This window comes from Xiphophorus couchianus, chromosome 4, assembly GCF_001444195.1.
Source record: "Xiphophorus couchianus chromosome 4, X_couchianus-1.0, whole genome shotgun sequence".
In the NCBI taxonomy this organism is placed as follows: Eukaryota; Metazoa; Chordata; class Actinopteri; order Cyprinodontiformes; family Poeciliidae; genus Xiphophorus; species Xiphophorus couchianus.
Genome location: NC_040231.1, coordinates 29,243,494 through 29,266,660, shown reverse-complemented (window position 1 = coordinate 29,266,660; position 23,167 = coordinate 29,243,494). Strand labels below are relative to the sequence as shown.

At 41.2% G+C, this 23,167-nt stretch overlaps 1 protein-coding gene across 3 annotated transcripts; it reads right to left on the bottom strand.

The window, feature by feature from the left end:
- Positions 1 to 53: 53 nt before the first annotated feature.
- On the bottom strand, positions 54 to 23,139 carry eprs1 (glutamyl-prolyl-tRNA synthetase 1). Of its 3 annotated transcripts, XM_028014393.1 has the most exons (36): positions 22,963 to 23,139; positions 21,719 to 21,803; positions 21,139 to 21,238; positions 20,903 to 21,059; positions 20,546 to 20,682; positions 19,880 to 19,974; positions 19,662 to 19,788; positions 19,347 to 19,539; positions 19,093 to 19,264; positions 17,380 to 17,613; positions 17,199 to 17,283; positions 16,343 to 16,402; positions 14,460 to 14,480; positions 13,245 to 13,355; positions 12,379 to 12,515; positions 12,085 to 12,292; positions 11,892 to 12,004; positions 11,688 to 11,805; positions 10,614 to 10,799; positions 10,342 to 10,527; positions 9,844 to 10,086; positions 8,807 to 9,040; positions 7,644 to 7,874; positions 7,303 to 7,568; positions 5,862 to 5,913; positions 5,553 to 5,762; positions 5,297 to 5,369; positions 4,195 to 4,274; positions 3,970 to 4,071; positions 3,725 to 3,880; positions 2,932 to 3,129; positions 2,552 to 2,725; positions 2,207 to 2,367; positions 1,962 to 2,040; positions 983 to 1,047; positions 54 to 895 (listed from the first exon to the last, which is right to left on the bottom strand). In XM_028014393.1, exons 1-36 carry the CDS (start codon positions 23,003 to 23,005, stop codon positions 745 to 747), a joined length of 5,043 nt encoding a protein of 1,680 aa, XP_027870194.1. In that variant the 5' UTR covers positions 23,006 to 23,139; the 3' UTR covers positions 54 to 744. The 3 variants fall into 3 exon arrangements, with proteins under 3 accessions (XP_027870194.1, XP_027870196.1, XP_027870195.1); XM_028014395.1 differs by lacking the exon at positions 9,844 to 10,086; XM_028014394.1 differs by lacking the exon at positions 14,460 to 14,480.
- Positions 23,140 to 23,167: the final 28 nt, after the last annotated feature.

Here is a 23,167-nt window from a genome sequence, read left to right as displayed (position 1 = left end):
ACAATTATAGGTCCCATTAAGATGAACCCCCCAACTCAAACAGCACAGGCCAGTTTTCAGTGGAAATTGGTTTATTGTACAGACTGCAAAGATATTTTGTGGGATAAAAGTGGTAGACAGCGACTTCATTGACTTTACACCATATCGCTATTTCACCATAGTTACACATTCTGTAGGCTTCAGAAGATCACAATGAGCCAACATGATGGAACTGGACAAGCAGCAAAGCTGACACACCTGTGAGAATTACACACCCACTGCAAGTCTTAATACTCACCAAGTTCCTGAGACAGTTCATCTGTGAGTGAGAATTGGCAGACTTTCCTCTGATAGATGCAGAGAGTATAATTTCATTGCTACTTGCCATTTTTAGTGTTTTCCAGATTTCGAAAACCCCAAACCAAATAGACAGAGAAGTTATGATCAAAACTATTGACACCGATTACAGTTTAATTCTAGAAAATACCTCAGAGAGAGCAAGCATTCTGCCTGTTAGAAAGCCTGGGCCGTGACCAGGACTGCCTTTGCCTTAAAGGATTATAACCAAATTCTACTGCTAAACAATTCCTGGACCCCTAATTTCCCTTCGATCATCTCACAACATGTAGAAAAAATAAAAATAAAATAAACATACATATTTTAAATTTGAAACACATAAGTCAGCCTCTTCACTTAGGTTAGACATGTTAGAGAACGTGGGGCAGCCCTTTTTCTAGCAGGAAGCCATTTTGAAGGAGCAGATGTTTAGTAGCTGCGTCCGAACAAAGTGTAGAACTGTGCAGGCTCCTTGCCGCTGACGCACATCTGACCTGGCTGAAGGGTTTTAATGGGAGAGAAGGGGATGCACAGGCTTTTAGCTCCCATTGACGGAGCTCCGGGCTCCAGGTCCTGGTCCCTGTTGAAAAAATAACTCAGAATAATCAGTAAATGATCCAGCAGTTCTTGACATACACACGGAATGTTTTAAATATGTCGGCCGTACTTGGCAGTGGTCTTCTTGATCCAGTCCTCACACTCAATTCCTCCACAGAAAGGAATCTGAACAATCTACAGAAAAAAACAGATGCATCCCTGATTGTTTGCTATGATGTGGGATATACAGTATAATCTTGACCGGTCCGAGAACAAAACACTAAAAAAACCATCACATAAAAAATAAGACAACCTTCATTTCAATTACACGGATTAATGAGTGATTGAGACATTAGGAATGAAAAACATTCATCATATTAAAACAATCGAAACAAATCATCTTAAGCATCTTGAGCTTCTGCTCAAATTAAATGCTTAAATACAATACACTGTTGTGGAAATTTCTGTTGTCAAAGAATTAGTCTATTCCAATAATAATTAATCTTGGAGGTTACAAAAAAAATCTAAATCTAAAAAAATGTCCTCGCTAAATTTTCTGGCATTTAGCATTAGCAAATAGAAATAATTTTCGTCATTCTAACTGATGTAGAAAAGAAGAAAAGTTTAGTCTGATTTATCGTCACACAGTAAAAAAAAAAGAGACATATTTTTATTAGGTGTATGAAAATATCTGGTTTCAACTAAAAAACGTTTACCAAATCAAGGCATTTAATCAAGCATTAGATCGCACTTTATTACAAAACTGCAGAGTTTGAATATCAAGAGGTCTACACAGAAAAAGCACTTTCCAAAGCTTTCAAACACCTAATGGAAATTCAAGCATTTTCAAGGGATTTTAAAATGCTTGATTTTGTAACCTGAAAAAGTAAGGCAAGGGTGGGAAGGGAAGAAAAAAAAGGAGTGGATAAATGCAAAGACAATGGAAAGACAAGTGGAAGGATGGTGAATGGAATAGATGAATAGACAGGAAGTAATATCTGAGAATGCACAGTCTTCTTAGAAAAAGCCTGAGTAGAACTCATTTAGTCCATGCAGCCTAAAAGCCGTGAAGCTAAAGCAGAACCTGTGGTACGAACAGAGGAACTGACCTTGCCCTGGTCCAACTCTTTCTGGAACGCCTCCATCGTGTCTACAGCCACCATGTGAGACTTCAGGTCGTCTGAAGCTCTGACAGTCACATTGAAGACATTTTTATGAATATTAATCATCTTCTACTGTTGAAATATTTCACTCCTAGCAGGCAGTTATTCATTTTTTGAGCCCAGAGCACAGATTAACACTACAACAACACAGTGCCGTCATGAACAGGTGAAAGCTGCACCGTGCTGCTTACTTCTTAAACAGGTTGTTCTGGATGTCCTCCAACATGCCCAGCAGTCTTTTCTCCACCTCAGCCTCTGGGAGCGTCACCTTGGCGCCCGTGTCTCTCCTCACTGCGACACATTGCTTCTGCTGCATGTCTTTGGGCCCCACTTCCAGACGGATGGGGACTCCCTACATGAAACAAACAGGAAAAAAATAAAAAATTAAACACCAGCAGAACGCAATTAGAAGTGGTTCACCTTGTAAAATATTCAACGACTCAATCATTTACACTTATCAGAATGTATACTTGATTTTATGGGGGGAAAGACGATGTTCACCCTCGAGTTAAAATCTACACAGAATGAAGGAAGACCTTTAGCTCCCAGTGGTTGAACTTCCATCCTGGAGAGTAGTTGTCTCGTGTGTCACTCTTCACCCTGACGCCGGCGTCCAGCAGCCTGCTCAGGTATTTGGAGCACTGAGCCAACAGGGCCTCCTTATCCTGCTCCGACATGGACGCAGTGATCCCACATGGAATGATGACAACCTGAAAACAGAAGAACATTTAGCATATTTTATTTTAGGAGTCTAAAACAGTTGACGTCTCGAGTGCATTTTGTGTCCATGTGAGCGAAGGGGGTCTCTGATGGCAGTTTTCAGGTCAATTCAGATTTTTTTTGTTTGTTTGTTTTGCCTGAACAGTTGCTAAATATGTAGATGTCTTGAGTGCATTTTGTATCCGTGTGAGCGTACCTGCAGGCAGGCCACCCTGGGTGGAAGGATGAGTCCCATGTTGTCCCCGTGAACCATGGTGAGCACTCCGATGGTCCTGGTTGTGATGCCCCAGGAGTTCTGGAAGGCCAGCTGCTTCTCGCCCGGCTTCTTGGGGTCCTCGAACGCAATCTCAAACATCTTGGAGAAGTTCTGACCCAGATGGTGGGATGTAGCCCCCTGTGGAGATTAGAAAAATATTGATAAACACTTTAGGATTCACCATGGGGAGTTGAAATGGTTTGCAGAATGCATAAATACGCAGTAGGACAGGAATGAGCCGTGTGTCTGGGAAACGCATTATCCACTCCTGATATTCCCCACTGTGTCCCTGTCAGCAGTCTATTCCCATCATTATTTATTTCCCAGAGACATTCACCAAGGCAACTGAGGGAATAAACAGCTTAAAATGTTGTCCTTATGCTCCTTATTTCTGTCCTTCCCATCACCCAAAATGTGTCGTATTTATCAATATGATCTTATCCTGGGGTTTTGTGAAGCTCATTCAGCTGCCATAAAACTAAAAATGTCATGTATTTATAATCTGACGTTTCCTGGGAAATGTGTCGTTTTATATTTGTATGAATAATTTTGCATTTTTATTCTTAATGAGATGGAATGAAAGGGTCAGACAGACACCCCACTGTGTTTCCTGATGTTTGATTACATTTTTATTTGTGCTGTGTATTTCATGAATTTGGAGTTCTCTCTGTAATGTAAAGAGCGGTTTTGAAAGGTGGCAATCAGATAGGTGTATTATTAATATTATCACTACCTGAATGGCTCGGTGGCTGGCGGAGATGAACGCCTCCACCGTGGTGGTGTAATCTCCTCCGGCAAACTTCTCCTTCTCGGTCTTCCTCCCCTTCACCACTGGGATGGCCATCAGCTCTTCATACACCCTGGCATACAGATCCAGGATCTGCAAAACCTATGCATGGACAACCAAGGAAAAAACAAACAATCAATCAACCAATCTCTACAGGATGGAGTGGATAAGGAGGTGTGCAGGTGTGGTACCTCCTCAGCTGCCTCCTCCTTTGTAGCAAACGCCGTGTGTCCCTCTTGCCACAGGAACTCTCGTGTCCTGAGGAAGGGCTGCGGGTGTTTGAACTCCCACCTCTGAAATGATGAGACATGATGAAGAGTTAAAAAAAAATTTTTAAAAAAGATCTGTGCACTAATCAACTTCTAATATTTATGTAAAGAAAGGGAATGGGAGGAGGGTGAATTTTATTTACTAACCACAACGTTACACCACTGGTTTAGTTTGATCGGCAGATCTCTGTGGGACTGGACCCATTTAGCGTAGGCAGGATACATCACTGATATGGAAAAAAGGAAACATAAATCCAGTATAAACACAGCAGCGGATTCATTAAAAACATGGAACTTCTTCAGAATCAGCGTTGTAGAAATTTGTAGATATTTGCAAAATCGGAAAATAACTAATTAAAGAGGCATTATTATGTGTTTTTCAGGCACATAGTGTCATTTTATAGCACAGTAAAATAAAAATGCTATATATGCAGAAATTTGACGTTGTAATTTAATGCCTTGAAATTGAGCCTCTGTTTCTTTAAGGAGCTCCTGCTCTTTCTCAAACTCCGCCTTCAGGAAGTCAACACAACATGGCTCCTCTATTAACCCTTTAGCAAAGTTTTTACCAACGTTTCACTGAGAACGTTGAGTTTTTGATCGGCAGATCCCTGTGGGAGTGGACCCATTTAGCGTAGGGAGGATACATCACTGATATGAAATCACTGATAGCTACATCTGCTGATGTAGCTAGGAAGTAGCTCATTATAGGAGCTACTTCCTAGCTACATCAGCAGATGTGCAGTTCCACCAGGTGTTGCTAGTTACTGCTGGCTAGTCTGAAGGAGCTGAGTGGGAGACTGGCGGGAGAGGGCTAAATGACATTATAACATGATGTAAAGTGCAAAAAAAGTAAATTCTACATAAAACTGCAACTTTACGGATAAACAAACACTTGAGTAACTGGGAGAAAAATATAACAAACAATATATGACAGGATATAATTTTGAATGTTTGTGTGAAATGAACAAAAATCAAACATTTCGAAACAACGCCACTCGATTCTAGTTTGTATCTTATTACCAAGATTCATTGGCTCAATCTATTGAAATGTTGAGCTACAGTTCCACCTAATGCAACACCTTTTCCAGTTCATCTTCTTTTATACTTGTGATTTTATTCTTCATTTTCTTTCTTTTTATTAATTTTTACTTAAGTTGCATCTATACTTCTGAATTTATTTAATTTAGTGTAAGAAATGTAAATGTAAAAATACGGAACAAGTCAAACAGAAGGTGGATGGACAAACCTGTCTCACTGGTGGGTCTGACAGCGATGGGCTCAGCCAGCTCGGTTTTTCCTGAACGGGTTACCCAGGCAACCTGACAACAAACCAACCACAGTGATTAAAGGCACATCAAGCATCATAACTGCACTAAAGGGACAATACAACAATACAACAATCCTAATCCATGTTACATTTACCAATCATCTTCACGGAGTCCGTTTCAAGTAAGAATACTGGTTGTGCTTCTGATTTCCGTTCCCTCGGCGTGTTGACTTACCTCAGGAGCGAAATCTGCAATGTGAGACTTTTCCTTCTCCAAGGCAGCTTGGGAGACAAACATGGGGAAGTAGCAGTTCTCTACGCCCAGTTTCTTAATTTCCCTGTCAAAGAAGTCTTTAATTGCCTCCCAGATGGAGTAGGCCCACGGCCGCAGCACGTAGCAGCCGCTCACATCGTAATACTCGATCATCTCCGCCTTGGTGATGACCTGAACGGGCAACCAAAAAAAAAAAAAAGACATTCATTTTGGATATCTTGGACTTTTATTCAAGCAGATTGAAAGTAATGTGGAGTGAGAATAACTCACCTGAGAGTACCAATCAGCAAGGTTTTCCTCTTTCTTGGCTTCCAAACCCAACCTGAGAGGGAAAAAAAAAAGCTTTTAAAAAATTATACACAGTACTTTCTGTCGATTATTACATTTTTAAGGAATAGTTTATTTGTTAGATTAAAGGCTGTGATTACTGAGTTAAACACACACACACTTTTACATGTGAATCACATTAAGCAACCCCATGATGCACTTTTCAGTCCAATGCCACTCAAAGCAAGTTAGTCATCCGCAGCAAACTGACTAAATAAAACCAGTCTGTCATTTGTTTTGGTAGTTTTTGAGGAACAAATTGTTGTTTTTTTACTTGTCATATCTTAAAAACAGTTTTTTCATCCTAAAACTGTTACCACCCTACACCATACTCTTTTGTTCATTAGATTTCATGCTAGGTTTCTTGAAAGTATTTCTAAAGAAGCACCACAAAATCAGTGACTTAGAATTTTTTAAATCACAAAAACAGCAAAGTTCTGTAGGAACTGAATTATTAGCATAGCATGGTAACGCTAATTTAAAAATATTACCTCTGTAATAATTTTGTCTTTAAATAATAGTAAAACCCACTGTGAAACAGAGTGTTCTCTCACACAGTGTGACGTTGCCTCTGCTTGTAATATAAATAATGACAACTCATGGTAAGAAAGCTGAAAAAATGGAGCTTTGACTGCTGTTGACCATCGTAGTTCTTTAGGAGAAATTGGATCTGGCTGCAGGTTGGAACTTAAAAAAAGGTGGGAAATCAAAATCTGATCGGTGCGTCGGCACTGAGACAATCCAGAATTAGTAGCGCAGGAAGACAACAAAGCCTGTAATCTGGAGGCTGACAGCAGACAGCAAGCAAGGACGATGCAGGTTCGGGCTGAAACCGTTCTGACTCACCACCAACAGAAAATCCCTCCAGAGTGGCTGACTCACAGCGGCGTGCGCTTTTCTCAACAGATCCGTCTTGTGTCATCGTTTTTCACACCAGCACTGCTCTACAGCAATGCTCTAAACCCATCAAAGTCCATTCATACCAACACCACACTCAGGACCGACAAAGTGACTCAGCGTTCAGGCTTTTTATTGGCTGAGACTTTCCAACTTCACCGCCGCATAATTACAGACAAGCCAGAAGAACAAGCAGCTTTGAGCTAGCAGTGTGTGCCGACCCGTCTGGCGCATGTCCATTTCCCTAAACCACAATGATTTCTGTTGAAAACAGCGAGGCGGTAGCACCAGTAGATATGAAAAGTAAAAAGAACATTTTGTTCCTCGTTTTCCTAAAAAGTATCATATTTAAACCAGAATGTAACTAAACTCAGATCAAAGCTCTCCAGTGTGAAGTTCAGGTTTATCTCAAACGTATTTTTGAAAGCTGAAACAAAAGACGGCTGCTACAGCTTCGCCTTCCTCCCGTCGTCGTTTGGCCTCTCACCGTGTCTGCTTCTTGGGGCCTTGGCCCTCTCCTCCACCCTCTCCACCTCCTGATGACTCCTTTCCTTGACCTCCCCTGTCTCCTTTCCCCTTCTTCCCTCCTCCTCCTCCTCCCTGTTTCTCCGACTTGTTCTCCCTCTCCTTGCGGTTCTTGTCTTCTCCTCCGCTGGCTCCAGCAGCAGCCACTGGTTTGTAGTCCTCTCCGGTCAGAGACTTGTACTTCCCCTTCAGGTCCAGTAGAGTCTTCACGGCTTCATCCACCTGCTCCTAAAACGTGGCAGCAGCGTTACATTTTCTCATTTCCTTTAATTTGGTTGTGAAAACAACCGGTGGCTGTCTTACCTTAGCGGCCTTCTCCGTCTTCAGTTTCCTCACCAGCTCCCCCTGCTGGGCCACCTGTGTGTAGAGTTCCTGAGCCTGCGGTGGCGTGCTGGACTGGGTGGAGGCAGCACCGGCCTGAGTCTGAGCCGAGCTGGCTGGGGCCTGCAAGCCCGGCTTATACTCCTGCCCAGTCTGCTGCTTGTACTCTGCCTTCAGAGCCAGCAGCTGCTTCACAGCAGCATCCACCTGATCCTGACGACACATTACAGGCTTACCAGCGCTGTCCAAACTTCTAGCAACTTGGGTCAAAGTCGACTCGACATTTCTCGCGGGCCAAAAACATTAAAGACTACAATTACAAGAAACTTTCATTTGAATTTTTGTCCTGAAATATTTAGTTTAAACAAATAAAATATATTTTTTTTGGGAAGAAATGATTATGTAAATAATTGAAGATCCAAAAGTTTAAAAAAATTTTGTGCATTTTGGGAGTAGTCTGTTCTCACAAAACATCCCCCACATGATTCAGGTCACTCTTTATTTGTATGTAGAACTAAAAGATGAATACTTTGTGTTGTTTCTAATGTTTTTATGAGAAGCTTTTAATTTTGTGGGTCCAGTCTTCCTGACTGGAAGAAAGTTTCAATCTGCATCTACCAGATGTACTAAAAAAATGCAATAAATGCTTCCTATTCTGTAAAAAGAAAAAAAGGCACCTACTAAGTACCTTTTGTTATCCAATTAATTGGATAATCCAAAAAATATACAGATTAACTCCTCACTGTATTGATGTTAAGTCAAGCAGAAAGGGCTGAGATTTGAAATATTTTTTTAGCTGCAGATGAATCTGTTGCTACAAATGATTAAGCGTACACCAATGAAATGCTTTTATTGTACTTTATGCAATATCATTTTTATTTTATTTGTATCTTTTAATGCATTTCTAATATTCTGATAGACTTACGTGAGAATTCTGCAAAATGTGCCAGGTTTTTTTTATTTATTTCTCAACATTTTTAAAAGAATGCATCATCTTCATTCCCCTTTAATTCCTCATCACTTCGTCTTGGTCATTGCTAATCAAACAAAATCTTCACTGATTTGCGTTTGTGGCTTTGACGTCACAAAATGTAAAACAGTTCAAGCGTTACTGTTTGCATTGATTAAAGGAGGGTGAATCTTACTTTAGGCGCTTTTTCAGTCTTCAGCTTCCTGACCAGCTCTCCTTGGTCAGCTACCTTCCCATAGAGGCCGGCGGCGGCGGCGGGAGCGGGGCTGGTGCTGTTCTGGGTCGGGGCAGCGGTCTTCTGGCCGGGGCTGGGGGCGGGGCCTGCTCCTGGCTTGTAGTCCTGCCCTGTGGCCTGTTTGTACTCTTCTTTCAGGGCGAGCAGCTGTTTCACTGCTGCATCGATCTTGTCCTGCAGCAACGCCAATGAGCAAACCTTAGTTCCACATATTTGTCCGTCTCAAACGGAGTGTCTGGTTCAGGGATATTATTTGGAAACGGATCCTTACTGAGTTGTTATCCATTTCAACTGAGTTTCTATAACCAATTCATACCAAATATCGTGATATCAACAGACACACATGTGCATTGGAAGTCATTTACATACGTCGTCCAGCTAACTGGTGATAAATTTGCACTTCGATGCAAAAAGCTAGCTAGCAAGGGCATATTATCAGCTAGTTTGTGGCAGCTTTAACTGCCTCGATTCACACAACGCACTGAAGATGTTTGCATGGGACTCAAACCAATGCCTGACAGAAAAGTCCTGCGAGAAAAAAACTACTTACCTGAGAATCTAAGATTAAATAGTCCTGTCACAACAAAGGTTAGGATCTGTCATTACCGTATTTAAAGCCAACTTACATTTCCGTAATGAATTTAAGACAATGTAAGGATGCACCGACTCCCTGTGTCACACATTTGTATCCATTGGGACTGGGATTTTATTAAGATGAAGCAAAAACCTGAACATACTAAAAACAAAGCCGCTTCTCATGAGAAACGATAATGATAGACATTTATTCTCTAATCCCATCTTAGAAGTTATAGAATCAACTTCAGACAGCATGAATACATGGATTGTTGATTCTGCCTGTAAAAAAAAAACAATCGCTGGACGCAAGTGATGTTTTTTTTGTTCCTATGGAAACGTTTCTGAAGCATGCTTCATCCATGTTATTTTGATACAAAATTCAGTACCGTCTCTCTGAATACCTTGGGGGCCTTTTCAGACTTCAGTTTCCTCACAACTTCCCCCTGAAGTGCGACACGCTCATACAGGCCAGTAGATGAAGAGGAGGATGAGGAGGATGATGAAGAGGAGGAAGAAGAGGAGGTCATAGTTGGGGTGACGAAGGAAGTGGGCGCACCCATCCCCGGTTTGTAATCCTGACCAGTGATCGCTTTGAACTCCGTCTTGAGAGCCAGGAGCTGCTTCACCGCAGCATCAATCTGGTCCTGGTACCATCGATAATGGGATTTAGAGTTATGGCTGTTCACGACTCAACTTCACTCTCATGCAAACGCGACAGAGAGATGAACGGCGGCGGAAGCGATGAGGAACGAGCAGAAAAAGATGAAACCAGTGACTTGACGGCTGAACATGCAATGAGGAAAACGTAGGACAAATCCGTCTGGGTGGAATAAATGATTGGTGGTGTGAGCGGTGACAGACAGACAGATTATCGTGGGTTAATAATTAATGTTTCGTACCTTCGGTGCTTTCTCTGCTTTCAGTTTCCTCACCAGCTCCCCCTGCTGGGAAACACGGGTGTACGGACAGGAGGTGGCCTCTGGCGCCGGCGCTGTTGGGGCAGATGCAGCGGGTGTGGCTGGAGCGGAGGTGGGCGGAGCCATGCCTGGCTTGTAGTCTACACCTGTCTGCTGTTTAAACTGAGCCTGCATCAGAGTTGGTTAGAAAGTTGAGATGTAGCCATTTTATCTGACTCCATCACTTCCAGTTCTTTCAAGCAAAGCAGGAATACCTTCAGAGAGAGGAGCTGCTGGACGGCCTTATCGACTTCCTCCTTGGAGGCTTTGGCAGCCTTTAGGTTGCGGACAGCTTCGCCTTGAGCTACGATGCTTGACAAAAGGTCAGCTGCTGAGGTTGAGGCGGGAGTCGGGGAAGGAGCAGAGACAGAGCTGGAAGGAGCTTTGGTAACCTTAGCAGGCTAAGAAACCAAGACATAAAACAGGAAATTAATTCACCATACTTTTTTCCGAGAAATTACGAGGTTCTGATTTTTTGTATAAATTGGTCAGACAACATGTTTAAAAAAAAAAAAGCCTAACATAGAAATTACATATTTTTCTGAACTCAAAAAGCTTGATGAATGAATGGATTTTTTTAAAAAAAATCAGTTTTCTGACACATGAACAGGTTCAGAGCTTCTTCTGAGTGTTGCCAGTGGCAGTGAGGCTACGTTTTCATCACTGACCGATCTGAATGGTTGCTTGGGAAAGGAATACACATTTGTTTATACACGGCATTTTATCTATATTTATTCATGCATGTCTTTCTGCTTCACTTCTTACTCGTTTTAAAATAACATTTCCACTGTTTCACACATTTTTCTGCAGCTGTGAAGAAAAACAAAAAGTGAGAATAGTCTCACTTTTTTGAAATGTTTAATACACATGTACATGTTCAATATGCCTATTTCTAAAAACTGCATAGTATTTCTTGTACAGTATACCGTTATTGTTGTTACAGTAATATTGTTTTTTTTATTATTTCTTTAAACACTAATAACATTTTGTGTGAACCTTACTATATCCGTTGGTGACGTTACACCTGGATTTCCTCTTTGTGTACCAATAACGGCTGTTTGTTATTTTCTATTCTACAGTTTCATTTCACAATGTTTACTCAGAGTGACGTCAAAGATATGCAAATGAAGTCTATAAGTTTCAGCCTTTCCTGCTTATCCAGCCTTGGAAGAACTAGTTGGTCCAGTTTTACAAAGTTCCCGCTAGTGCCTGGCGATGTTTTTTTTCTTCCCTACACATCAAGCAGAGTTTAAATGAGAACCTGAAGATTCTTCTCCTAAAACACTCACTGTGTTGTTGGAGGCCTGGCTCTTGTTTTTGTCCTTTGACCCGGCCGTCGGCATCTCCTTGGTGTGTCCATCAGGGATGTAGAGGAGAACACAGGGACTCTCCTTGCAGCTGTTGGGACTTTATACAGAAACACAGTTATCTCCGCAAAAGAACAGCGGAATGTCATAGCAGGGTGGCAAAGCGACACAGTAACGATCTTTCACCTGATTGGCTCGTACGGCTGGTCGCAGATGTAGAAGCCCCGCCTCTGGAGCTGGATGATGTCTCCTTTCTTCAGGCTCTTCAGACACGGATCTCCCAGCATCTTCTCCTCCAGCTGAGAGAGAGAGGCGGTCAAGAAGAAGAGCTTGCAGAAACGGAAACAGAAACGGGGAACTCCATACACTGCACACCCACCTTGCTGTTTTTGTTGATGTACTCTTTGAAGTCGTCGTCTTTGGTGATGACGGCCTTAGTGATGAGAGGCTGGTAGTTGACGCAGACGACAGGCAGCACAGGGGCGCTGCTGGTTTCAGCCAGCCAGGTGATCTTTGTCGTCTTCTTGTAGTCCTTGTTGTCCAGGTCCAGGCGGGCCTCGATGGACGCCACCTTACCGTCCGACGCTCTGAGTGACGGGAGAGGAGGTGAGGACAAGGACACGCAGTTTTCGTGCAGGGATATGCGGGGTTATCGTGAACCAGCCGTACGTACTTGTTGATCTTCGTGATGACGAGGTTGCCCCAGTTGATGAAAGTGACCGTCTCTCCTTCTGTAAAGGTCTCGGCGTCGGCTCCTTCGATCAGAACGCGAGGTCCGTACCAAACTTCCTTCAAGCCGACCTCTTCGTTCTGTAGGCAGGGTTAATATTGAGCTCTGTGAGGTTTGCTATAAGGCAGTGGACGCCTTAAATAGTAAAGTACTGAACTGAAAATAAGTGGCCAAAGTCCCGTCCAAAAAGGTTACAAAAAAATTTATAAATAAAAACTACAAATTAGGACCGGGCGATATGGACATAGAATGGTATCATGATATTTTGTGATACTCATAATTATGATTATATAAACAATTTATTACTTATTTTTTTAGGTAACTGTTTGGTGCAGCAAGTACTGATCATGAAAAGTAGTTCCTTTCAAAATGCCACAAAGTGTGATTTATGTCACTCAACTGCACAAAGTACATTTAATCATATTTTCAAATTCACTGATATTTGTTGATGCTCTCAATAAATAGTAGAAATAAATAGTAAAAAATACTGTCCGTTTTTTTTAAACATTAATTATAGTTTATCGACAACAATAAATCAAAATTCGTATTATGACAAGACATTTTCGCAATAATTATAAATACCCACCCCTTATATAACTACAAATATCAAATAATAAATCAAATAAAACCCGACCTGCCAATTCCACCCGATACAGATGTTTTTGTGTTTGAAATGTCGCTATATTTTGCAACAACATTTGCTAAGCAAGACCTTTGCAGATGTAGATAAGATTGGTTTCTCATGTATATATTGGTCGATTGCTCATCTCCCAAAATTACGGAAAATTAAGGACAATAAACCTACAAACCTTGGGATGCTTGGCCACCTCCTTCATCTCCTCTGTTGCCTCTGGGACTGAAACCGGAACCACATAGGAACTGGACAGAGCTGTGTACCTGGGAGCTACAGGGTCAATAACCTGACATGGCAACACAGAGAAGAGATCCACAGTCAGTAAGAACAACATGAACATATTGACATAAAAAGAAAATCTGACAAACAAAAAGGGCAAAGAAGCAAATAGTCGAACTTAAAGTTTATTTGTAAATAAACCCAAAGAAAAGCCTGCCCAGCTCAGAAAGAAACAAAATGCAGAGTCTGAGCAACTAAACAGAAAAATAAAGAAAAACTGATTTTATGAGTCGATCATGTTCACTTAAGAGTCAGCTCAAATTTTCCTATTTAACCAGCCAGGTTAGGTTTACACAAACAGCCAACAATCTAGCTGTAACAATGTGGCAGAAACGCCACGTGACAAAGAAGCTGAAGTGATCTTAATGAAAAAGAAGCTAAAGAAGCAGCAATCAGAGACTGCAACTGATTCTTCATCTCTGGTGTTTAAGATTTGACCCACCAAGAACAATTTTAGGCAATTTTGGTTTCCATTTAAGAAATGCTAAAAATGGTTTATTATAGTTAAAGAAATCTTTGACTTAAACGTTTAAGTACGGTAAAGAAAACATCATGTTAAAGTTGAAAAGTTAATTGCCCTTAGAATCTTGCATTAGCAATTAGCACAGTTAGCAAATGGTACAGTTAGCATTTCTAAGCCCTTCACTGTATTCAGCCTCCTTTGTAACTCTCTGTTGTCAGAGCATAGATGGCTATCTTGAAATCTTCAGTCAGTAACAACTGTCACACTGAAGAGGTTCGTTGTCAATATAATTTAGGACCACTAGGGTGTAGCGTGTTAGCTTTTTTTTCTGCCCACAGGTCAGGGTCAATCAAAGCAGAAAAATCAAATCAGCTGAGAACAAAGGGTGAAAGATGAACAATGATGGGGAGAACAACAAAGGGAGGAGTAGTTTGGGAGGCCATTTAGTTTAACTGAGACAAACAATAAAGCTGTAAATAATTGTTACTATTAATCTCTAGGAGGAGCTCATAACATGAATCTAAAGTTTTGCTTGTCGATGCTCCTAAGCGCTGGCTTGGCTGGTGAACGACTGCAGCGCATGACAAAAGCAGGGTGGGTCAGAATGAGGAAGAAGAGGAGGAAGAGGAGGACGTGGTGGAGGAGTACCTTCAGACAGCTAACGGGCAGCTTGGAAACAGAAGAGTGAGATGTTTGTTGAATGTCAGGTACAAAGAGGGAGGAACAGAGAAAGGAAAAGAGGCAGACACATTGGTACATAATGTACTTTTCACTTGGTTTTGCGGGTTCCTGTTTTTGTTTTCTGGATTTTGTGCCTTTTACTCCTCTACAAACATCATTAAAAAAAAAGAAGAAAACACGCTATGATGTTGATGAAGCTTTTAATTTTTCTTCAGCAACACGACAGCAAATTGTCAAAGTAAAATAATTTTTTTTAAAACCCAACAAGAGCAGCCAGAGCGTATGGTAGAAACTAAAAGAGAGAAAGCGGCTGAGGTGAAGAGTGAAATAATATCAGCTGAGCAACAAAAATCCCAGAGAAACAGATGCACAACTCCAAAAAAACACACCAGCAAGAGGCGGCGGACTGCCACTGGTGCTGAATGATAACAGGAACCCTCACAGTGCCACATTACTACAATAGTGATCACAATCATCTCATATTTACCACACAACTCTCTAAAATGTACACAATGGGATAAAAAAACAAAAACCCAACCAAAAACAGAGTATTATCCCACCGTCGCCATGTGCTTGGTTAAGATGAGGGATTCCTGCAGGGTCAGTGATTAAATGAAGTTGGCTGAGTTTTCCCAAGTTTTAATTACATTATGCTGTACTTTAATGGATCTGAATCTGAAATGACTGGATTATATTGTATGACGTGATTTGCATTGGATCTGATGTTCCTGTAAAGTCTTTTGAGATGCAGTTTGTAGCAAATTAGCGCTTTAATAAACAATATGAATGGAACTGACGTGAAAATATGAAGAGTCCCCACAGAAAAGCAGATTTCTGAAGGTGTGTTTTGCATTTTGCAACCTTTTTTTTCTAAATAAATGAATGAAATGTCTGGAGAGTGCAGAGGTGGAGCATGTGCACCAGACATGATGCATTTAGCCGAGTGTATGAGTTTATTTTATGCAATCTATGCTAGAACAGCCATCTTTAAACAATAAGTAGAGCTTCGTGTTTGCGGTGTGCATTCAGAATTTTTACGTAATTTTATTAAAACTGAGCTTAAAATTTATCAGTCGAAATTTTTTAAAGGCACAGCGTCCTTTTTTCTTCCTACCCGGTTTTAAGATCATGCTGCAAGTGCTAACAAAGGGGAGCAACACGGTTAAAAATATTTAAGATGATGTGTGAAGTGAAATGATGCAGGTGATACTGCACATAAAAGAGATGAGGAAGAGGCTGAAGAGCAGGCAGGAGAAAAAGACATGTAGGACGCTGAAAGCATGAAACAGAAAAAGCACAGCTAAGCAGCTAGAAGCCATGCTGGTTGTAAAACATCAGGGGGCGATTTATGGAGAGTAAAGGCCGAGGCAGTCAGAACCAGGTACGTTCATGGTTGGTGGACAAACCTGACAGAAGGTTCGTCTCCTAAAAATAAAGTTTTTTACCTTACACACAGGCTAATAAGTGATCTGCAAATAGGCTCTGTGGTAGTTTCAGTTTAGCTTTTAACATCAGCTTGCTTCATCATAATGCAAAAAAGGTTGCCAAGTTCAAAAAAGAACAATAATTGAATTTTTATTTAGCTAAAGCGTCTAGGTTTCACCATATCAATAATAAGTTTTACTCAAATATTCCAGCCAATGGCAAACTGAAGGACTGACAGACTGCAACCACAGTGAGCAGCTTTCAGTTCATGTAAAACATTAATACATGGTCATAAAATAATGACTGACAAATAACTTTGTTAGTGTAATTATGGGAGTCTATTTTCAGTATTTGTTCGAGGCAACGTGGAAAAGCTGAACAAGCTTCAACACAAACTGAGATAAGATGAATATGAATAGAAATACCTTCTTATTGAAGGACCAGATCTTGTCCCACTCCATGTTCACCACTGACCTCGATCCACCCTGAGAGGACAAAAGATGGGGAAAAATATTTAGATTAGTCAATTTCTATAACAGTGAAGTGAATAATATTTCCCTGTAATCTTTGACATAAGATGCTACAGCTAGTTTTCAAAAGGCTTCACAGTTTTTTCTCTCTCACACAGCAACGTGAGATTACCTCACTTCCTATATAAATAATTAATGACCGCTCATGGATTAGGAAAGCAAAACCTAATGCTGTTAATATAATATAATATAATATAATATAATATAATATAATATAATATAATATAATGATTTTATTCACTAATCAAACTTTCTGATTTCATTTTTGAAAAAATTTATTTTTTTCCACCATTGCACTCCTCTGGGTTTCCGTAGTTCAGAGTGATGTTAACCCACCACAAGCATGTTTTACAGCTTCTATTTATTTCCACTTTGAATTCAAGCTAACTCAGAAGGAATGATTAAAATAAAATCCAGGTTTTTTTAAAAGATATTTTCTGTAATTTGTGTTCTGGCTTTCAGACCTTTGCAGAGGTAGATAAGATCAGTGGATAAGATTGGTTTTACATGTAAATATCGGCCAATCGCAGCGTTTCTAAAAGTAAGGAGTAATCAGTGCACCCCTAAATATTATAGTTCAGAAAGAGAACTTGCAATGGGATAAAATTGGTATCTGCAGTTCAAAACTTTACAAACTGGTGACTATTAAACCAAGATCAATACTTTTAGAAAAGCAACAGTAATGTCTTATGATCTGGCCTTCCGTGCTATGATGAAGCAGTCTCTCCCTTCAGTAACAGCTGGGACATACCTGGGCTGCTATGAACTGCTTCAGACCGTCCACAGTCATTCCTCTCCTCAACACTCCTCTGACAGTAGGGAAGCGAGGATCGTCCCTGGAAAACAAGATGGCGCAAAGGTCAAAAACAACTAAAGATATAGAGGGGGAAAACTGCACACAGGTCTTGATATATTAACCAGAATAAGCTTACCACCCATCCACATATCCCTGATCGACAAACCAGGTGAGTTTCCGTTTGGACAGCACTGTGTTGTTGAGGTTGAGCCTGGCATACTCCCAGATGTAGGGCTTCCTGATGCCAAGAGCTTCAATAAACCAGTAGAACTGCTCATCACGGTCATGGTACTCGGTGGTCCTGAGAGCATGAGTGACCCCCTCCAGACTGTCCACAATGGGGCAGGCAAAGTCGTACGTTGGGTAGACTCTGGAAGAAAAGGGAAGTGGGAGTGACTGCTTGATGAATATGTTGAAACAAATGCTTAAAGATGCAATACGAAACCCCCGTTAATAAATTAACGTCTAAAATGTATAATGAACTACAAAACTTGGCAGGGGGGAATACACTATATATAAAGGAGAGATGGGACAAGGAAAGGAACAGTCAAATTCACATTGAGGACTGGTCGGACATTTTGAATAACTGTTGGAAATGTACATCATCACTAGCCTGCAAGGAATTTGCTTGGAAGACTGCTACACGCTTCTTCAAAACACCAGCTCAGAGGGGCAGAAATGCAGACAGAACATGCTGGAGGTTATGTGGGTCGAATCAAGCCGGCCACTTTCATATTTTTTGGAGCTGTCCTAAACTATTTTCCTACTGGGAGACTATTAAGCAAAGTGTAGAGTTTGTTATTGGGGTCAATCTTGTTCTGAGCTTTGAGACGATGTTCTTGGGCAGACGACCAAACTGTGTAAAGGGATTCTATAAAACATACATGTTCAATATAATGCTTACTGCCAGCAAGAAAGCAATCACTCGAAAATGGATGACTGACAAAACGCCCACACTACAAGACTGGATAAACATCATCCAAGACATTCGCAAGATGGAGGAACTGACATTTGCACTGAAACTGGAGCAAGACAGATTTGAAAGATCCTGGACCCCATGGCAAACTTTCATGGACTCCAGATCTGAAAACGATGACAATGAGGTGACACCCACTGTTCTTTAGCTACTCTGTTCGATGTATACTGTTTTACAGTTCAGGAAAGTTTTTATGACGTGGTACCAGCTTGTTAATTCTTTTTTCTCCCCGTTCCTCTGAGAGGGTCTGGGGCGGAAGAAGGAAAAAAAAAAAAAAAAAATGGAACACTAAATACCGGTGGTAGGATAACCACAGGAAGGGGTATGTTGTACGGACCAATATGTTAAACTGAATGGATGCTAGTATATGTCTGTACCACCTTTTGTAAATGGAGGAGATACACGTCCTCCGTGTTGTTCCATAATAAAAATTTGAATTAAAAAAAAAAGATGCAATACGAGCAGAGCATCTGGAGGTTTCAGCAAGACAATTTAATGCCACCTTGAAATAAACCAAAACCAAAAACTAACAAGCACAGCAAAGCTTTGTGCTTCTCACACTGCTTTTGGCTCTCTCATACTGCCAAACTTAAAATATATATTTTTTCCTTCCTTCACCTCGTGTGGGTAGCAACAGAAGTGAGCCAGCGGTGAAGATGAACTTGATTTTAGATATGTGACTTTCAGACTTTCCATGGATGCATGGACACCCTGTTCTTTTTTGTTTGTTTTTTAAAACCATCTATAAGCTTCTTTTAGTTACTTCTGAAGTTTGCTTGTTTATACAACATACATTATTTAGTATTCATGATGTGAATCTGTGCAAAAAGCAGCTAAAAAGTCAAACCGGTTTCTCAAACGAAAGACTCGTACTTGTAGGTCGCTCCGGTGCGCGGGTGGGGGGCGTTCTTGCAGCGGTACAGGGTGGGGTCTCTCAAGCAGCCATTGTTGGAGCTCATGTCGATCTTGGCTCTCATGCAGCACCTCTGACCGAATTCGGTCCCGGCTTTCATCTCTGCCCACATCTTCATGTTCCGCTCCACAGCTACGAGTGGACGATCAATATGCCGGTTAGTTTGCAAGCTTTTTGATTTGAAACAACGCAGCGATAGCTCCGCATGCCGTACTGTTGTTTCTGCATCGGGACTCGGTGCGCTGCTCCCTCTCCTGCTTCATCTGCTCAGGAGGGGTGTCGTCGATATAGGCTTTGCCCTCGGCGAGAAGCTTCTCCCCCAGCCGCATGATGACGGGAAAATGGTCGCTGGTGTAGGTGAACTGGTCTGGATGGATCTGGAGCATGGCGACGTCTTCCAGGATAACCTGAGGTGACGCACACAGAGCACAGAGGTAAATTCTCTGTTTTGCTATGCCACGTACTGTACAAACTGATTAGAAACGATGTCACTAATTCTCAATCGTGTCACATTCTGACAATACCAGACCTTCTCAAAGTCCTCCTTCTCCTTCTCCGGGTTGGTGTCGTCGAAGCGCATGATGAGCTTGCCTTTAAACGTTACCTGGTAGTGCTGGTTCAGCAGGGCCGCTTTGGCGTGGCCAATGTGCAGGTACCTGCTCACAGAGACACACCGAGGCAGTTCGAGTCAGGAGACACGCAAATCAACCTTCATCAGAACAGAGCAGATTAAAAGTGCAGCCCTACCCGCTGGCCTCAGGAGGGAATCGAACTACCACCTTCCCCATCTCGGCTCCAGGCAAATCCACAAACTTCCCAACATCCGGCTTCTTCTCACCTGACTGGAACATGTTAATTAAAGGTAAATTACCCATTAGAACCAGTCAGAATAAATGGCATCGTCATGGTTTGTTTTGTTGGTTTCTGCACTGCAAAAATCACAAAATCTTACCAAGAATTTGTAGTCTGGTTTCTAGTGAAAATATCTTAGTACAGTTTAAATAAAACAGAACTAACTCACAAGTAACTTTTCAGCAAGTTGCAGGATCATTTTTAAGATCCACTGGCAGACTACTTCATTTATAACAAAACATTTTTCCCATTTTAAAAGTGAAAACATCTTGCTGTGGAACTAATACTTATAAAATCAATATTTAGAAATTATTTACTTAAAACAAGCTCCTATATCACCTTAAAAGTTTACTTGTAAGTTAGTATTGTCTTATTTCAACTGTACTAAGACAAAAATACTTGGTGAGATTGTTTGTTTTTGCAGTGTGTGCAAGGGCACCACCTGAAAACATAGCCAATTCATGGTTAAGAGAGAACAGAATTAAGTCTTGAAAATGAGATCTAGATCTCAAAGGGGTTTACCTGGTTAATTAAAAGAATTTTTTTTTTTTAAAGTCTTACATTGGAGTTGTTCTTTACAGGTTTCTTGCTGGCGTACTTGCTGCCCACAGAAGAGAAGGGAACCTGCGAGTTCAGGAAGAAGAACCAGCGGCTGACATGAGGGAAAGCTTTGCTCTGACTTGGCCAACTGCTGTGATCTATGGAGAAAAGAAATTCACAAGCTGAGCTGCTGCAGTCTACATGTATATCGGGGAAAAGACATACATATAGGGTTTCTGTAATCGTGATTATAGAAACACAATTTCTGAAATCGGGTTTCTGTGGGAAAGTTGTGAACAATTGCCATCTTGCCTGTAATGGGTAAGGCTCTTAAAGTTTTCATCTGATTAGTTTCCATGGAGGCTGCATGTCAGCTACCTTTCAGGGCGGCCCACACAGACAGATCAGCCAGGGTGAGGGCGTGTCCGACCAGGAAGGTCCGCAAAGACAGGGCCTTGTCCAGGTCGCCCAGCGCCAGCGTCAGGTCAGGCTGATCGCACAGCCGGCGAGCACTGAACTCCAGCCAATGGTCAACCTGAAGTCACCGATCACATTAAAAGGTCGTCAATTCAGAGTGAGTGTGAAACACCTCCACCCAGTCAGAATGTACCGACCTCGGTCTGCTCCATCATGTTGGCTCCGTAGAGGCCGAGGGCGGGAGCAACCCGGGCCAGGTAGCGGCTGATGGAGTTGGTATCGCTGAACCGGACTGAACTGGGGAAAAAAAGAAACAATGTATTGATTTTAAGGCTTAAAAATACAATCTTTGTTTTTTTTTTTTTTAAAGGTACAAATGACAGAAAATATAATTTTTTTAAAATGACTTATTTCAATAATTTCTTGTGTGAGTTGACCTGAATTCGAAATTGAAATAAAGAGAAGAAATAAAACAGACTTGTCAAATAAGATTGGTGTAGAGTCGATTGTCATCACTTTGAAAACCTAAGTAGTGCATTGGTGAAAAAAAAAAAATCCAGATTGTTCAAAAATTAAACCTTCAAAAACAGAAAATTTCATTAGCTGATCAAATCAGTTCATTGTCCATTCTGTCAAATTGTGCATGTCCGGATAGAGTGCTTTAAAATGATATCCGTACAGTTTAAACTTTCCTACAGGAGTAGAAATACTTTTTATGTGTTTGTTACCAAGTTTCCATGAAGAACAATTGTAAAACAGACCAAACATGTCACTTACTCTGAGATGTGAAGACTGTTGTCTCTTCCTTCCTCCACAGACACCTGCACAGTGTTCTTCACATGCTCTGCAGTCAAAAGTGCTCCTGTAGAACCAGTAATTTTTTTATTATTATTATTTTCTCTCTGCAAAACAAGAAACTCACTTCATAAATGATATCAGAAACAATAATCTAGATCTGGAATCAAACTTGCAGCTCTTTTGACTTACTAAAAAATGACAAAGAACCAACTAGACGTTTAAAAACATAGATATAATGGAAAGAACCCACGTATACACAAGGAGAACCTTAGGTCGGGATTCAAACCTAGAAAGCTTCTTGCTGAAAGAACCAGTGCTACCAATAGTCTAATTATCTTTTATCTTTTGCTGTCATCTCTGCATATCAAAGATTTTTTTGTAACTCTGGACAACAAGTTTCTCCAGTTCCCAGAAACAGAGATGGCATCAGTTAAAACAAAAAATGAAAGTTCAACAAATGTCACACGTTTCAGTGTGCTTGCATCAGCCTGCTGTATTCCCTCTGAGGTACAAAAGAGGGCGCTGTTTGACCTACTGGCTTTGATAGTCACTAACTACATTAGATAATCCAAGTGCAACGCTGGATTAACAACCACTGGAAATGTAATATTATCAAATAGATTACCTTACAGATTACCTTAACAGGATATCACGGCATATACAATAACTATGACTTCAAGGCCACTACAAGGCTCAGAGTGACATCCGACACTCGGTGTGAGTCCCAGTGAAATCTGCGCTTACTGATGTGTTACTTTCAAGTTCAAAGAGCTGATTACAGTAAATAACAAAATGGCATGTGGAGCTACAATGACAGTGTGCGTATTATGTGTAACATTACTATTTTTTAGAACCGGGAAAAATGACAGGAACCAGCTACATCTGTGGCTTTTTAGAGCGCCACGACTGCAAGTGAGCTGCGGTGGCGGAGCTCCTGCAGACCGACTAGACGAGCAGGATAGAATAGGATACATCATGGACACTTACTGCCGATTCAGACACTTTTTTTCTGATATAGACGGAAACTTTTTGAGGGTTTATTTTCATTTTATATTGTACGACTTAAGTACTTTCATGTCGCTGCAAAAGTAAACATAACACGAATATAAATACAGAGGAAAATTTAGAGCTGCGTTTTGTTTTGCTAGCAGCTGAGCTGTCACCCGGGGCGCGTGCAGGCTCATTGAAGCTGGGACAACCAACCGACCGCAGCCGGAGCTCACCTAGAGGCGGGTTGTTGCTGTCAATGGTCAGGTTTAACGCCATACTGTCGGGATTCTTCCTGTGCGCAGCCTGTACAGTCTTCAGAGTGATGAACAGAAACCAGAGAAGTCAAAAGACATACAGAAGCCTCTCTCCACACGCCGCTACAGTCCGGAAAAAGAGAGTGAGAGTTATTCGGTGACGAACAACAAGGTGCATGTGGAG

Excerpts from the sequence above, each read along its gene's own strand:
- eprs1 (XM_028014393.1), bottom strand. The coding sequence starts at position 23,005 with ATGGCGTTAAACCTGACCATTGACAGCAACAACCCGCCTCTAG. Across the intron at positions 14,481-16,342 it reads TCTGGTCCTTCAATAAGAAG|CTGCCCGTTAGCTGTCTGAA; the intron begins GTATTTCTATTC and ends TCTGTTTCCAAG. Across the intron at positions 5,914-7,302 it reads GGCCCCAAGAAGCAGACACG|GTTGGGTTTGGAAGCCAAGA; the intron begins GTGAGAGGCCAA and ends TTTCCCTCTCAG.